General features: G+C 16.3%; 2 protein-coding genes across 2 annotated transcripts, besides 34 other annotated features; one reads left to right on the forward strand and one right to left on the reverse strand. All coding sequences in view use genetic code 6, as the record gives it.

The window, feature by feature from the left end:
• The first annotated feature begins 63 nt into the window (after positions 1 to 63).
• Positions 64 to 103: a microsatellite.
• Positions 104 to 234: 131 nt separating this feature from the next.
• Positions 235 to 275: a microsatellite.
• Positions 276 to 1,135: 860 nt separating this feature from the next.
• Positions 1,136 to 1,190: a microsatellite.
• A 383-nt stretch (positions 1,191 to 1,573) lies between these two features.
• Positions 1,574 to 1,654: a microsatellite.
• Positions 1,592 to 1,672: a microsatellite.
• Positions 1,673 to 2,076: 404 nt separating this feature from the next.
• On the reverse strand, positions 2,077 to 5,156 carry IMG5_047420 (zinc carboxypeptidase family protein, putative; the record flags this gene model as incomplete). Its single annotated transcript, XM_004037571.1, has 3 exons — positions 2,077 to 2,477; positions 3,356 to 3,879; positions 4,099 to 5,156. 3 exons carry the CDS (start codon positions 5,154 to 5,156, stop codon positions 2,077 to 2,079), a joined length of 1,983 nt encoding a protein of 660 aa, XP_004037619.1.
• Positions 2,246 to 2,302: a microsatellite.
• Positions 2,763 to 2,821: a microsatellite.
• Positions 2,765 to 2,816: a microsatellite.
• Positions 2,767 to 2,822: a microsatellite.
• Positions 2,784 to 2,822: a microsatellite.
• Positions 2,828 to 2,879: a microsatellite.
• Positions 3,418 to 3,678: a microsatellite.
• Positions 5,157 to 5,448: 292 nt separating the features above from the next.
• Positions 5,449 to 5,556: a microsatellite.
• Positions 5,450 to 5,552: a microsatellite.
• Positions 5,557 to 6,782: 1,226 nt separating the features above from the next.
• Positions 6,783 to 6,816: a microsatellite.
• Positions 6,817 to 7,665: 849 nt separating this feature from the next.
• Positions 7,666 to 7,724: a microsatellite.
• Positions 7,685 to 7,736: a microsatellite.
• Positions 7,702 to 7,750: a microsatellite.
• Positions 7,714 to 7,757: a microsatellite.
• Positions 7,758 to 7,819: 62 nt separating this feature from the next.
• Positions 7,820 to 7,848: a microsatellite.
• Positions 7,849 to 8,793: 945 nt separating this feature from the next.
• Positions 8,794 to 8,873: a microsatellite.
• Positions 8,797 to 8,868: a microsatellite.
• A 51-nt stretch (positions 8,874 to 8,924) lies between the features above and the next one.
• Positions 8,925 to 8,990: a microsatellite.
• A 250-nt stretch (positions 8,991 to 9,240) lies between these two features.
• Positions 9,241 to 12,021, forward strand: IMG5_047430 (hypothetical protein; the record flags this gene model as incomplete). Its single annotated transcript, XM_004037572.1, has 6 exons — positions 9,241 to 9,383; positions 9,444 to 9,993; positions 10,097 to 10,481; positions 10,536 to 10,906; positions 11,048 to 11,877; positions 11,975 to 12,021. The coding sequence occupies 6 exons, from the start codon at positions 9,241 to 9,243 to the stop codon at positions 11,997 to 11,999; spliced, it is 2,304 nt and encodes a 767-aa protein (XP_004037620.1). The 3' UTR covers positions 12,000 to 12,021.
• Positions 10,020 to 10,050: a microsatellite.
• Positions 10,913 to 11,022: a microsatellite.
• Positions 11,898 to 11,963: a microsatellite.
• A 109-nt stretch (positions 12,022 to 12,130) lies between the features above and the next one.
• Positions 12,131 to 12,179: a microsatellite.
• Positions 12,180 to 12,616: 437 nt separating this feature from the next.
• Positions 12,617 to 12,682: a microsatellite.
• Positions 12,683 to 13,693: 1,011 nt separating this feature from the next.
• Positions 13,694 to 13,758: a microsatellite.
• Positions 13,703 to 13,795: a microsatellite.
• Positions 13,796 to 14,471: 676 nt separating this feature from the next.
• Positions 14,472 to 14,524: a microsatellite.
• A 1,665-nt stretch (positions 14,525 to 16,189) lies between these two features.
• Positions 16,190 to 16,219: a microsatellite.
• A 108-nt stretch (positions 16,220 to 16,327) lies between these two features.
• Positions 16,328 to 16,374: a microsatellite.
• Positions 16,333 to 16,374: a microsatellite.
• Positions 16,375 to 16,595: the final 221 nt, after the last annotated feature.

The following is a 16,595-nucleotide window of genomic DNA, read 5'->3' on the forward strand; positions in this document are numbered from 1 at the left end:
TATTAATATTAGAAAATAAAAATATTTATTTTTAATATAATTGATTATAAACTTTGTTTAAAAATATATATATATATATATATATATATATATATATATATATTTTAATATTTTATTTATTTTTATTTCTCTTCTAAACAATAATTTATTTTTATTAATTATTTAAATTTTATTCATAAAATATATTTAAACAGAAAAAATATTTTAAAATGTCTTAAAATGACAACTATATTTAAAATTAAGTAATCTATTAAAAAATTAAAGAATTATTAAAACCTCTTGATAATAATAAATTAAATAAAATTAATTTATTTTAAAATAAATTAACTTCTCGTTTTTTTTTTTCTTAAAAAAATTATTTACTTCAATAATCTATAAATAATGACAATTATTAAACTTCTTTAAATTAAAATAAAAAATTATTTTCAAATTTGAAAATATAATCACATTCTAAAATATATACATCATTTAATACCAAAAATTAATCTTTTTACCCTAATAAAAACTAACGAAATTCTTTAAAAACATTACAAAAAAATTATTAGTCACTTTTAATGACTAAAACAGTCTTTTTGAATTTTAAAAAGACAATATTGTATCAAAAAAGTCTAAAAAATAATATTTTTCTTTATAAAAATCACCTATATAAACATAAATTTCTCCAAGTTTTATAAATAAATCTAATCAAAAGGCATATTTGTAAAAATATTTATCTATTTTGGCTTAAAAACCGACAAAAAACAATGAAGAAGCACTAAAATAAGCAGAAAATAAAAACTAGAAAGATAAAACGATAAAAGCTGCCTTCGATATTTAAAGTTAAGCATAAGGAGGATTATAAAAAATAATTAAATATGCGAATTTGATTAAATCATGCAATATAATAACTTAAAGAAATAATATTATAAAAAGTAAAGTTAATAATTAAGAAATGTAAGATTTTTTTATAGAATTTTAAAATAATTTAGATAAATTTATAACATTATAAGGAAATTATTCAAAAGCTAAATAAAAAATGTACACAATGAATGGTTTTGATGATATATTAAAGAATTTTTTACTTGACAAATAGAACAAATTAATAAAAATACAAGAGGTTACACTTAAATTTTAATTGTAGAAAATAAGTAAAAATATATATGTAAATATAAATATTAATATATGTATTTATATATATATATTATATTATTATTTTTTTATAGATTACGAATTGTATAAAAAATTCTAATATTTTAATAAAGAAATGGAAGAATGTAATAATCATAAAATCGAAGAAATTCGAAAAGCAGAAATGAATGATATTAAATATAAAAAACAAAGTTTTGAAATATAAATTTAATAAAAAATTCTTAAAAATAAAATTTAAGATTTTTTAAAAGATATTAAATAAGGAATTATTTATTAAAATGGAAATCCTTTATATTCTTAATCTTAATATGATTTAATAAAAAATATATTCGAGTCTGAAAGAAAATTAGGAAACTATTAATTTATTTAAAAATAAACAAGAAATTAATCAAATAATATAAATTTACTATGTGAACACTTAAAAAAAATATGAAAAAAAAAAAAAAAAAATTAATTTATAAAAATATATATAAAAATATATATATATATATATATATATATATTTATATATATATTTATATATAAATATATAATAATAATATATTCATTAATTATTATTTCTTAATTTCTTATTATTATCATTTTTTAAATATGAAATTACAGTCTTTTTAATATCTTTAATATCTTATTTAATAATTTTTATTTATTGTTTCTTTTCCTTTTCATTTATATCTTTTTACTATTCCAAAAAAATTTACTTTTTCTTAATATCTTTTATTTTTTAATAAAAAACAATAGTTTTGATATTTTATTTAATATCACTACTATCTTTAATTTTTTCTTTTTTTTAATTAAATATAACGCGGGACCTTAAAGTATTTGAAATTCTAAAAGAACTCTAAGATTGATCTTATTATTAATTTTATTTATTGCTAAAAAATCTACTCGTAGATAACATTAATGGGTTTTCATTTGTCGGTTTAAAAAAGTTTGAGTCATATGTATGAATCATTTAATAAGAAGATGTTATATTATTTTTATTTTATAAATATTTTTGAGGTTTTTAAATTGATAAATTTATAATAATTTTTAAGGAGATGGCAAAAAAGGATTTTTTAATTTAATTATATCAAACTTTGGTTTAAAATTTCTATTAAAAAGTAAATTAAAATCATTTTTATTATTATTATTATTATTATTATTATTATTATTATTATTATTATTATTATTATTACTTTTATATAAATTATTAAAATTTTATTAAAGATTATTTTATAAAAACATAGGATTTTCATTTAAATTAATGTCCTTTTCATTTGTTTAAAATTTCGATGAAAAATAATCTTTTGAACCTTTTCTTTTCACATTATCTTCATATTCTTCATTTTAAAAAGAATTCTTATTTTTATCTTTTTTCTATAAATAATTTTTATATTTTGGTAAAATCTAATCTTCAATTTTTTTCTTTTACTTAATATTTCCATTTTCATCAATCTCAATTTACCCATTTAACAAAAGCTCTAGATTTTCCATTTTAATATTTTTTAATAAACCCTTGTATTATTCCCCAAATTTAATATATATATCTTAAATTTTCGATTTCCTTTCATCCATATCTTCTCCTGAATAATAATAATCATTATCTAGTAAATATATTTTGCCTTCTAAAAGGTCATCCTCAGGTTCTATAATACATAAATATATAAATATTTAAAATATATATATATATATATAATATATATATATATCTATATTCTTATTTATTTTTATTTTAATATTTTTTTATTTTTTATTTTTATTTTTATTTTTATAAAAAATAAACATGAATCCGTATCGTAATCTTATTCTGTATCTAGATTATTATTCACTATGTGTAGTATTTTTTTCTATATAGATTCATAATTAAAGCTTTTATCAAACTCTTCTTAAGAAAAATAATCTCGCCATAAAAAAGATCTCATATTAGGGAACAAACTTTTAATTTCTATATTTTATTATAGTATATTTTATATAAAAACATCTATTTTTTTTTTCTTAAAAAACAGTTTTTTTTTATTCCCTTTCTTTTTTTTACTAGGACTATTATTTTCTTAAAAAAATTTGGTATTTTTCTAAGTCTCATTTTATATATTAGCTTATATACTATCCGAGTATTTTTTCTTTTTTTCAGTATATTCCTCTTAGTTATTATTATTTAAAAATTCTTAAAGGAAAATACTTTAATCGGCTTTTTAATTACCCAAAATGGGCGAATTTTAGCAATTATATTCGACTGAAACTTACAAACTAGAATTTGGACTAGTATAATTACTTTTATTTAATTTTTTTTTTAATCTCTAAAAAAATATTGTGTTTTTATCATTATTATTATTACTTTTAGTGTTTTTATCATTATTATTACTTTCGGTGTTTTTATCATCATTATTATTATTACTTTTGGTGTTTTTATCATTATTATTATTACTTTTGGTGTTTTTATCGTTATTATTATTACTTTTGGTATTTTTATCGTTATTATTATTACTTTTGGTGTTTTTATCGTTATTATTATTACTTTTGGTGTTTTTATCGTTATTATTATTACTTTTGGTGTTTTTATCGTTATTATTACTTTTTTCTTTTATCACTACTATAGAATCTGATACTTTTCTACTATTTGTACTAATATTGGAATCTTTTCTAATTATACTGTTTTATCTAAAAGCAGTATTTTATGTTTTAATACTATTATTAAGATTTTTATTATTATTTTTGCTGTTTTCGGTATTATTATCATTTATTTCTTAAATAAGAGATAATTATCCATTATTTCTTAATGACTCATCATACATTTGACAATAAAAAAGTGAGAATTTTAATAAATTATGACAAAAATCGACTCCAATTTATTGATATAAATCTTCTGAAAATTCAACAATTTCTTTGTTTTTTTTTCCATTATTCTATATTTTTTCAAATACCTAATCTTTGATTTCCATAAACTAATCATAATCGATTTTTCCCATTTCTAATTCCTATATTAGCTTCTACTTTTCTTAATATTTATCATTCTATATTGAAAAAAACGAGTTTATAAAAAAACCGAAAAAAGAAACATCAAAACTATACGAAAAACTCGCTTTAAACTCCTAATAAAACACCCATCTAGCCTAATTCATATTTTTCTTTTTTAAAGACATTTTACATTATTCATAATTGAAATATTTCATACTTTCATGCATTATTTTTAACAAAACCCTATTACAAAACCACTTTAAACTTGAATTTAACCCTCCAAACTCTTCACATCCATACATAAACGCATTTTTTTCATTAATACAAGCATGAAAATCAACAAAAAGGAATAAATCTTTCTTCTCTAAATATTTTTTTATATAATTCTTCAAATAAAACACCTCAGGGTGTTATTTTTCCAACGGTTCTTACCATTCATTATTCAAATCAGCCCCAGAAATATTAGTCCTGCTATTTCCAACGCAAACTCCATCCGGATTAACCATTGGAACGACCTTAAAAACGAAGAACTCCCTTAATTTTTGCGCAATTAAATCATCTGAAACCAAGAAGGAAATCAAGCCATCCAGAATCATCGAACTGGGGCTTTCTGAGGGGTGCTATCTTCCCAAAATAAAGACTATTTTCCTTTTTTCTAGAGGAATTTTCCCTTTTTATGTCCCAGAAGTAATTTCCAATACAAAAATTGATAAACCCAATCTTGATCCGCCAATTAGTTATTTTTTATATAAAATATTTTCAGAAAAAATACTAATTTCTCGAGTTTTTGTATCAAATTCATATTAAAAACCTTCCCTTTTTTTTAAATTCTCTTCTGTTTTTTCCAAAAAAGATACTAAATTGGTAAAAGAATAAGGCTTTGCATATGAAAAAAGTACTCTTTCCCCCTATTATGTGAATTTATAGTTAAATTATAGTGTATAAAAGTATGTTTTATCAGTATTTTCTTCTGTTTCTTCTTCAGGCTTTTTTCGTTTATATATGGATTTCTTATATTCGATTTTTTAAGGAAATTTAGTCCATTTTATAACAGTTTCATAGTCATAATCAATGTTTCCTATATAAAATTTCATTCCTTCGTTAAAAAAATTAGATTTATTTCGACAATTTAATATTTCAAATCTTATGTTTTAACCTTCTTAACCCCAAAATTTCACTCCAAAATTAAACCATTATGTAAAACCTATTTTATATATAAAATAATAGTTAATTCTTTTACCTAAAGAATTAGTATCTGATTTCAAAATAATTTTAATGTATTCTAGTTCTTAAAAGTATATAAATTAGCTCATATTAGCAGTTTCATAATCGGCATATAATTCTAATTACTTATTTTATTTATCTCCTTCAAACTTATCGAAAATAAATATATATATATATATATATATATATATATATATATATATATATATTATATATATTAATATATTAATATATTAATATATTAATATATTAATATATTAATATATTAATTTAGTATTACTTTTAAATTTTCAATTTATATGGAAACTTGTTTTTTTTTTATTATAAAAAATCTAAATAACCTAAGCCTAAAGGTCTATATAATAAAAAAAAGAATAAATTCTCTTAATTTCAATAAATTTTTTATATCTGTAAAATTCTTACAAATAATATAATTTTTTCCTTTTTTTTCTTAATCTAATATATATTAATAATCATAATAAAATATGTTATAAGGCTAAAATATTTTGACGTTTCCATATACTACCCATTTTAATATTTTTCCGCAAATTTTACATCTATAATTTTCATCACGGATACATATATGATCATTTAATATACCCTTTTTTTTTTTATTAACAAAATAAAATAAAAAATATTAAGCATTTATTTAATTTAAAAAATAAACACACTTAATTAAATATTTCGTTTAAATCTTTTTCTCGAGTCTTTGCCCAAAAAGACTCATCCCCTGAAAACCTATAATCATTTTTTATTTCACCCCATTTCCATTATAAACCTTATTCAGGTTTATATTTTCCTTTTTCGACTAAATCTAAAGGAGCTCCAAGACTATCCCATAAAGCTTATAACATTTTTGTTGTTTTTTTGTTTTGTTTTTATTTTAGATTTTTTATATATTATCAACTTATTATAAACTACTTTTATTTTTTTAATATATAAATAAAATAATAATAATTAATATTATTATTATTTTTTTTTTTATAAACAGAAATTTATAAACAGGTTAAATATTTTTTTTTTTATAAAAATATGGAAATAATTTAAATATATATAAAAGCTCTATATATATGTATTTTATATAAGAATATAAATAAAATTAGTTAAATTAACAAAAAAATGAGAAATTTATATATTTTTATATACATTATTATTAAAACAGATATTTTTATTTATATTAATTACTTAATTTTTATTGTTAATAAACAAAAAAAAAATTTTTTTTTTTATTATTCTTTAAATAAAAATCATAATCTTTTTTTTTAAAAAACACTAATTAATATTATTATTTTTTAGATTTTTTATTTAATATAAGATTTTATAATAAATACAATTTTTATTATCAATAAAAGTAATATTTATCTTTGTTTATGTTTTTAAAAACAAATATTATAGAATTTTAATTTAAAATATTCGATTATATAGAATAAGGTATTTAATAAATAATACGAACTTTTTTATTTTTTTACGAAAAAAACTGATTTTTAGATTACACCTTTTATATATTTTTATATATTTGTATTATTTTTAATTATATTAACAAATCTTTAAGTTTAAATATATATTTTTGAATTATTTAATATAAAATATATATATATATTTTTAGAATTTTATATTATTATTTTTTATTTGTAAATAATAATCTAATTTAATTAAATATATTATTATATTCTTACTATTTCATATATTTTTTTATTTTTAGTGATAAAAAAGGAATAAAAATTATGTCTATATATAACAAAATAATAACATTAAAATATTTTATTTTTTAAACATAATATAAAATCATTATATATTTATTATATTCACAAAAAAAATTTTTTACTAAATTATTTAATTAAAATAATTTAAATATTGATTATATATATTAAAAATAACAAAAAATGATAAAATTAATACTATTATCTTTTATATTACTAATTTCTTTCCAAAATCTAAAATGTAAATGTTAAACTGTATATTGCAATGATTATTGGAATTAGTAATGTTATAATCCAATATAAATAGCATACTAAACATGTTTAAATAATTAATAATTGGTATATAATTATTTATTAAAAAAAAAAAAAAATATTAATTAATGAATAAAAAAGAGTTTATTATGTATAAAAAGTTACATACAAAGTGTTTGTTATAAATGTATATGTTAAATAGTATAAGTATATGGTTGTAAATAAGAAAAATATTAGATATAAATTGAATGAATAAAACATAAAATTATTAATAAAAAAAAAATGTATATAATATATTATTTATTATATATATATAAAATAATGAGTATTTAAAATTAAGTTTTTATATATAATTTATCTTATAGATAAATAATATAAAATAATAAAAAAATAAAATAAATGTATTTTTATTTATTTTTATATAAAAAAAAAAAATGTTATAAATAATATATATATAAAATTTATATATAAATATATATATATATACATATATATATACATTTTTATATACAAATTTATTTTCATATATTTATTTCTTTGTATATTTTTTGAATTTAAATCTTTATATTTAGATACATTTAATATATATATATATATATATATATATATAAATAAAATTCAGTAAATAAAAACAAAATAAGTAAACCCATCATAATAATTAAAATTGAAATAAAAAAACTTAAGTGGAATCTTAAAATTACATTCAATTCCATGACAATAGACTTTTAAGTTTTCATATTTTTCATTTTTAATAATAAATTTTCCGTTTTAATCTTAATATAAAATATCTTAAAAAAAATCACATAAAAAATTTCCTAAACAATATTCATTATTTAAAATCGAAACTTTTAATTATATTCTTCCTTCATTATTCCCTATATATATCCTTACAGGTAATTATTAAACTTCAAATTATTCAATTCTATTTCCATCCTACATTAATTTTTTATAATTACATAAGAAATCTTCTATTTTTTAATCTTCTATTTTAAAAAAACTCTACCACATTTTTTTCCATTCTTAAGGAGATTATTCACATAAAATATTATTTGCTCCTACCCTTTTAAACCTTATGCAGCTCGCCTCTTTTAAATTTTATTTATAGTTTTATTCGAAGATAGATTGGATATCATTATTAATATTTAAAAAACCATTTTCATCTTCTTTATTACCATAAATAACTTATATTTATATTGGGAATTTTTTTATTTAATTTTAATCTAAAATTACTCCAAATGGAATATTCCATTATATAATTTTTCCATTTATTTATAATATTATGTTCTTTTAATTAATATTTAATTAATCTTATATGTATTATATGAAATAATCATTTATTTTTTAAAAGTACATAATTAGGTATTCGATTCGCTTTATAAATATATATAATGGAAGTATGTTTTTGTTATCTTTATATTCTAATTATATAGGAATTTCGGTTTTCCATATAAATTATTATATTTTTTCTAATTACATTTATAAACCAAAAATATTCTATTTTAAATAATTGAATAAGTCTTTTTTTTAAAAAATACAATAAAATAAAAAAAATAATTATATATATATATAGTAAAATATATAAATAAAAATATATATATTTATAAATATATATATATAAATATATATATATGTATAATTTAATGAAAATTCTATATAATTTTTTAAACAAATTATAAAAAAAATAGAATATATTATAAAAAATATATTTTATTTATTTATAAATAAAATATTCATATATTTTTAAATAAATATCCTTTTTTATATATTATTATTAATACTTTTTTAATTAATTATTATAAATACTGAGTATATAATTATATATAAAACAAATTAATACTATTCATAATTATGGCAAAATAATATTCAAATTAATATATATAAAAAAATCTATTCTTATATCTTTCATTGTATATATTTTTTTTCAATAAAATTTTAATAAATAAAAAAATAAAATAGAAAATCAATAATAATTATATATAGAAAAATAAAAAAAATATAAAAAATGAACGATACATTTAAAAAAAACGTAAATCTATATGAAGAAGCAGTATCTCAAATCCAAAATATAAACCAAAAAGTTTTAAAATTATTAAAAAACGATTAAACAGTAGTAATTTCAAATGCAGAATTTATGCCATGTTATAAGTTAATAAAAAATATATATAAAATCTATAAATATATATATATATATATAAAATAAAAAAGTGCTGTATTATAAGCATGTGACTGTAGTTAAGATCCTTCAAACATAAACTAAAGTCAAATATAGAATAATGAGGAACTATTATTTAATTATTACATATAATTAATTAAGAATTATTTAAATACAAATCTAATTGAATGTTAATCAATAAATGATCAAGAAGTATATGTTGACACAGTTCATTACTAATATAAAAACTTTTAGATTTATTTGCATTGGTTGCATAAGCTATTTTATTATTTAGATAATTTTTATTTGAAAAATAAAAATACGAACTTACATTCGGAAGGGTTTAAAAATTACAGAGAAGATTATTTTAATATAATAAATAAAAAACTATTTAAGACTATAGTACATTTTCAAATTTTTTTAAGAGAAGACTAGACCATTCCAAGGGAAAAAGTAAAAAAACTCATCAAAATATATAATGAAGTAGGTTTTAAAAAAACAGCTAAATTAACTAGAATAGCAAATACTTACGATTATGTTTTTGAAATAGATGATAGTAAAAAATACTATGAAGAAAATTTCTAAAATCCGTTTGCAGATGAAGTAATATATATAAAAGAAAAATATATATATATATTTATTTGAATATATAATTATTTGTTTATTTATATTTTATATATATATATTATCATTTTTATTATTATAGATGGAAATTTATTATTAAAAAAAAATCAATGAATGGGCTGTTTTAAGTACCCCTGAATATGTCTAAGAAGCTTTGAACTCTTTTTAAAAAGAAGAAGATATAGCCTCTTAATATTACCATAATTCTTCTAGAATAATCATAAACAGAATTGAATAAATAGTAATTTAACAACAAAGCGAATAACTTGTAAATAATGAATAAACTGGACTAGCAGTCATGTTCAAAGAAAAAAAAGAACAAGAAATGTAAAACCTATATAAACTCTTTTAAAGAGTAAAAGAGACACTAGAGCATATAGCCAAAAAAATAACTATATATATACAATTTCATGGACAATCCTATAATGATTTAACTGAATAAAGAAAAAACGAAAATTAAACGCAAAGTTTATTTTATAGCAATATATATATATAAACATTTATATATATATATAATTTAGAGGACATAGCTATAGAATATATAGAAAAAGTATTCTAATTAAAAAAAGAATGCGATCATTTAATTTAGGATATATTTAGTAATAACATATTACTATAAAAAGCTAGAGATTCAGCATTTTAATATTTCCTTAATAAATGTGACAAAAGCACTTTCTTTTTAGCCACACACGCAGACGTTATTTTAAAAACCGAAAACTTATAAAATGATTAAGAAATAGAAGAAAAGCTATCCTAAATTGCTAAAATATTCGTATATTTTTACTCCAGAGATACTTTTTTTAAACATTATTAAAAATTTTTCTCTAATAGACTTTTAAATTCAACTTCTAGGAATAAAGAAGCCGAAAAGCAATTGATTTCTAAATTTAAAGTAAACATATAAATACATATATACATATAAATAAATATATAAATATATATATATATAAATATATATACATATATATATATATATATATATATATATATATATATTTATATATATATTTTTTTTTTTTTCACTTAAAAAAAGACTGAAGCAGGCTAAGCTGGTGTAAATAAGATCGAAACAATGTTAAAAGATATCAATAATAGTGAGGAGTTTCATCAAGAAATAAAGAAGCAACTTTCTTAATATTAAGTAGAATTATTTGCGAATGTACTCACTACAGGAAGTTGGCCTCTATAAAAAATTCAAGATAATTGTGAAATTCCTGAATAACTATAAGATATGGTTAATAAATTTAAATAAATATATAAGGATAAGTATAAAGGAAGAAATATAAATTGGCTTTTTAGCTAAGGTACAGCAGAAATATCATTTAAAACCTAAAAAGAAAAGTATATATTAATTGTAAGTACTTATTAAATGATAGCTTTATAAAAACTATAAGCATAGGGCAATTCTGTGACTTTTTAGAAGCTTTTATAGGTATCAGGCATTGAAAATTCGGAACTACAAAATGCAATTATTCCTTTTGTGAAATTAAAAATTTTAAATTGTTAAGGAATAAAAAATGACGTTTTCGAAGAAAATAACGAAATTGAAATAAACGTGAATTTTGCTTTTAAACAAAAAAGAATTAGATGTATACCTGGAGGAAAATAAGGACAAATAAAAAAATAAAAAGAAGAAGAAATGGGAAAATAATAATTCTAAGAAGAAGTTTCAAAAGAAAGAGAATATATTTTAGACGCATGTATTGTTAGAGTTATGAAAAGTAGAAAAATTATGAAACATAATGAGTTAATTCCCGAAGTTATTAAATTGGTTAATAATTTCAAGCCGGAAATTCCAGTTATTAAAAGAAGAATCGAATCTTTAATAGAAAGGGATTATATAAAAAGGGATTAATATGATAAGTAAAAAACATATTAATTAAATATTTATATTTATATATATATATATATATATATATATATATATATATATATATATATATATATATTAATATAAAAGGAATTCTTTTCATTATGTGCCTTGAGATATTATTGACTTTAAAAAGAAAAAATACAATTTTTTTTTTTTTTTTTTTTTGAAATAATTTTTTTTTTATTATCATTTTAAAAATATGGAAGTAAATATTTCTAATGGATTTTTTTTTTATTAAAAGCCTATAAATATATAAATATAAATATAAATATATATATATATATATATATATTAGTTTAGATTAATATATAATTAATTAATTTTTAATATTTTTTTAGAAAATACATTCATATTTATATTTTTAAAAAAATATATATTATTTGTTTATATAGTAGATAAAAATATAAATATTACTTATTTTATAAAATAAAAATTATTTTATATTTTATTTAATTTATTTATTTAAAAATCGTACTTTTTATTTTATTTTTTAAATAAGAAATATAAATCAATAAAACTTAATAATTTCATTTTATTTAAAATTTTTATTATACCACAAAATAAATTCTTTATTAAAAATTTAAGAATATTAAATTAGATTTTTATTAAATTCAATTTTATTTAGAATGTCCAAATCTCCATATGTTTATAAATGGTTTTTAGAGTATATTTTTAATTATGTATTTTATTAATTACTTTTTAATATAATATTCTATTTTTAATTAAAGAATATATATATATATATATATATATATATATATATATATATATATATATATATATATATATTATATAAAATTATTACTTAATTATTTACAGATAAGCCTAATATAATAAGAGGAAAATAAAATTTAAATGATTAATCAGTATTATTCTTTATATTCTCTTCTTTTTTATTTCTTTATATTAAATAATTTAATAAAGATAACTTCTACATATATTAATTTATAAAATGCTTTTTCTATTTTATTATTTCTCTTTTATTTTCCAATAGATTATAAATATTTTTATAATTATTCCAATTATTACTTTATAAATAATTTCCGTCTAATTTTAAAAATTAATAAAGAAAGTTAAAAATAAAAATGTTACCAATTATTTTTGATTAATCAAAATAAACAATATTTTTTCCTTTTTTAGAAATAACTTAAGATGCAATTAAAACATTAAGAGCATCATAAACTCTTCTTTTAATATTTTATAAATCTTTTAACTTTAGATAAAATTTATTAAAAAATAAAAAAGATATATATAAAATGTATATATATGATATTAATAATTATTATTTAAAAAAATAACATATATATAATATAATTATTTTTAAAAATAAAAATATCTTTTAATATACTTTTTATTTTTAGTTATTTTATATAAAATTATATTATTATTACCTCATTATTACTATTTTTTTTTTTTTCAAATGATAACTAATATACTAATGTGTCCGCTACTTCTTTATAATTTGTTTCTTTTTTATCTTATATAATGTTTTTTACATTTAAAGAAATATATCTTAATCCTTTTATATTTTCTTTATTTACATAATTTTCTATTTTGTTTTTATTAATAAATATTAAAAAATATTTTAATAAAACATAATAGAAGTTTTTTTTTGTTATTATCTTTTTTATTATATTTAATAGATGTAAAATTATTATTTACTTTTTATAACTATTAATTATTTTAATATTCCACAGACATATTTTATTTGAATATTTCATTCAATTTTATATTTTTATATTAATTATATTAAAAATTCTATTATATCTTATCTATTGAATTATTTTAATTAATATTAATGTTATGATTATCAAAATTATTATAAATATTATTATTATTATTATTATTATTATTATTATTATTATTATTATTATTATTATATTTATTAGTTTTATTCATATTATTATTTTTTTCTTATTAAGATTTTTAAATTTCTTAAATATTTTGTTAATTGCAGCATTATTCAAAATAACTTTACTAAAAATTTAAATTTATACTTTTATTTTAATTGTTCTAATTATCGTTTTATTCATTTTTATTCATTTACTAATTCGTATTTTATTATTTCTCTCTATTCTCTAATATATTTTAATATATAAAATCGTATCTATTTGCATTTTCATCTTTATTTTATAAATTTGTGTTTTATTGAAACTTATTTTAATCTTATTTTTCTTTAAGATTTTTCTTATTTTTTAAATACTTTATATTTTGATTTTTCATATTTTATTAATATATAAAGTTATTTTTGTCTTTATTTTTTTTTTTTTTATTAATTTTTTTTTTTTTTCTCATTTTATTATTTAATATTTTCGCTTTTTTAGCAATATATATAATCTTTTTATAAATTATAATATATTTTTTATATACAATTTAGTTTTATAATTTATTAAAATATCTAAAATATCTAAAATTTGAAATTATAAATATATATATATATTATTTTATATAATGACATAAATAAAATATTGTTTTTAAGAAATAAATATATTTTTATTTATAAAAAAACCAAAAATAAAAATTCCGCGAATATATATATATATTATTTATATAAAAAGTATTTAAATTATTTAAATTAATTAATTATATATATAATTAAAATATATATATAATTATAAAATAAATAAATAATATATATCTGTTATATTTTTTTATACTAAATAAAAAAGTATCTATTTATATATACTTCATTTATTTTCTTTTATAATTCTTTCATATAATTATTTTTCATTTATATTAATAATCTCATTTTCTATAAATTCCTAAAATTTAAAATCTAAATTTTCCACATTAAAATAATAATCAATTTTAGAAAAAATCTATAATGCCCTAATAACCCTTAATCCTTATATATTTTCCTAAAACTCCTTTAAATCAATAAAACTATAAATCTTCTTAAAATTAATAAATCCTCTTATTTAAACCTCAAATATCGTTACATTTTTTTTCTACAAAAACTTAAATAATAAATCCCTTTCGAAATTAAATTTTTATACCCAAATTCCTTTTTACTCTATTTTGAATATATTATTGACTAGTGTATTAAGTACATTCTCAGCATTTTATTTTTCTTGGACTACTTATTCTTTAAATACCTAATATTTTTCACTTTAAAAATAAACCTAAATATCCTCCAAAAGTATCCCTATTATTTAAACTTTTTACTCTAAAAACTTCACTAACATCTCTAAACATAAAAAATTAAAAAAACATAGACAATAAATCATATCATACACCAAAAAACGACTAAAAAAAAAGTAATCTTTCGCCTCAAAAAAATATTTTATACATTTATTTGCGAAAATTCCTTTTTATTTAAACAAATTCAATATACAATCAACCTTTTAAATTTTATCTAAATTTTATTCTTTTTTCTAAACAAAAAGCCTACTATTATTATTATTCTAAATACTACCTATATAATTTTCATTGCCCTATTTAACCAAAAAAGAGTGTCTAAACAATTCTTCCCATGAAATCCTATCTTTTTCCTCAAACTATAGCATTTTTATTATTAAACTTTAACATTCTATACTAACAATAGCATTTTAAGGAATCAACAAGTTCTTATTTTTTATAGTTTTCCTTTAAATTTCTTTCACTAATTCTTTCTAGCTATAAGCCTAGAAAGGATATTCCCCAAAAAGCATATAAAAAAAACACAGCCAGTACTCCAAACATCACATTTAGAGCTATATTTTTAAAAAGTAAGTAGTTAAGGTGACGCATATATAGGAGTACATTTAATTGACATTTTTTATTGGAAATCCATATTATTTCCTTCAATAATTCTTCCAAAACCGAAATCGGCTAGTTTAATTTTCCCTTTTTCAAAAAGCATTAAATTTTCAGGTTTTATGTCTCTATGTATTATTTTCTATTAATATAAATATTTATAACCTTCTATTATTTATATCAAATATTAAACTGCTTCTTCTTCATTTAAACGTTTTTCGGGTTATTTGTTAATATAATTCTATAAATCACCACCTTTACAATAATCTAGAAATAAATATAAGTTATTTTCAGATTAAAATATATCATGTAAACATACTATACTTTCACTTTTTAACATTCTTAGTACTTATATTTCGCCGTTTAATTAATTATTATTCGAGAGCGATTGTTTTATAAGGTGCTAAGGGATTACTTTTGCGGCAAAAAGCTTAGTTTTATCATTCTAAAGGTGGGATAGATATACTTTTCCATATTAGCCTTCTCCTAAAAGTACGTCTATTAAGATTATATATGAACCTATTATTTTAAGTTTAGGACATTTTTTTTTTAACATTTTTTTTATGATTTTTTTTTTTTTTTTTTTTTTTTTTTTTTAGTGAAAATTAGTTTTTTAGCTTAAACTTGAAAATTTTTTTTTTTTTAATAAAATAAATATATAAATTTATTATTAATTTTTTTAAACAAAAACTATTATTATATATATATTCATATAAAATAGTTATTTATATATAAATAAAGTTATTTTATATGATTATATAAAAAAAATAATAAATATAATTTACTTTTTATTATGTAAATTTAATATACTTTAATTATATTTGATATTGTCTTATTTGTTAATCTAATATAAAAGTTAAAAAATGAATAAAATTTAAACAATATTGTAGTTAATATTATGAATAAACTTTTGATTATATTTATATTAATCACATAATTATATTTATATAAATAATTAAATATATCCTATATC

The sequence above is a fragment of the Ichthyophthirius multifiliis genome, assembly GCF_000220395.1.
Source record: "Ichthyophthirius multifiliis unplaced genomic scaffold scaff_1120509250099, whole genome shotgun sequence".
Lineage (NCBI taxonomy): Eukaryota > Ciliophora > Oligohymenophorea > Hymenostomatida > Ichthyophthirius > Ichthyophthirius multifiliis.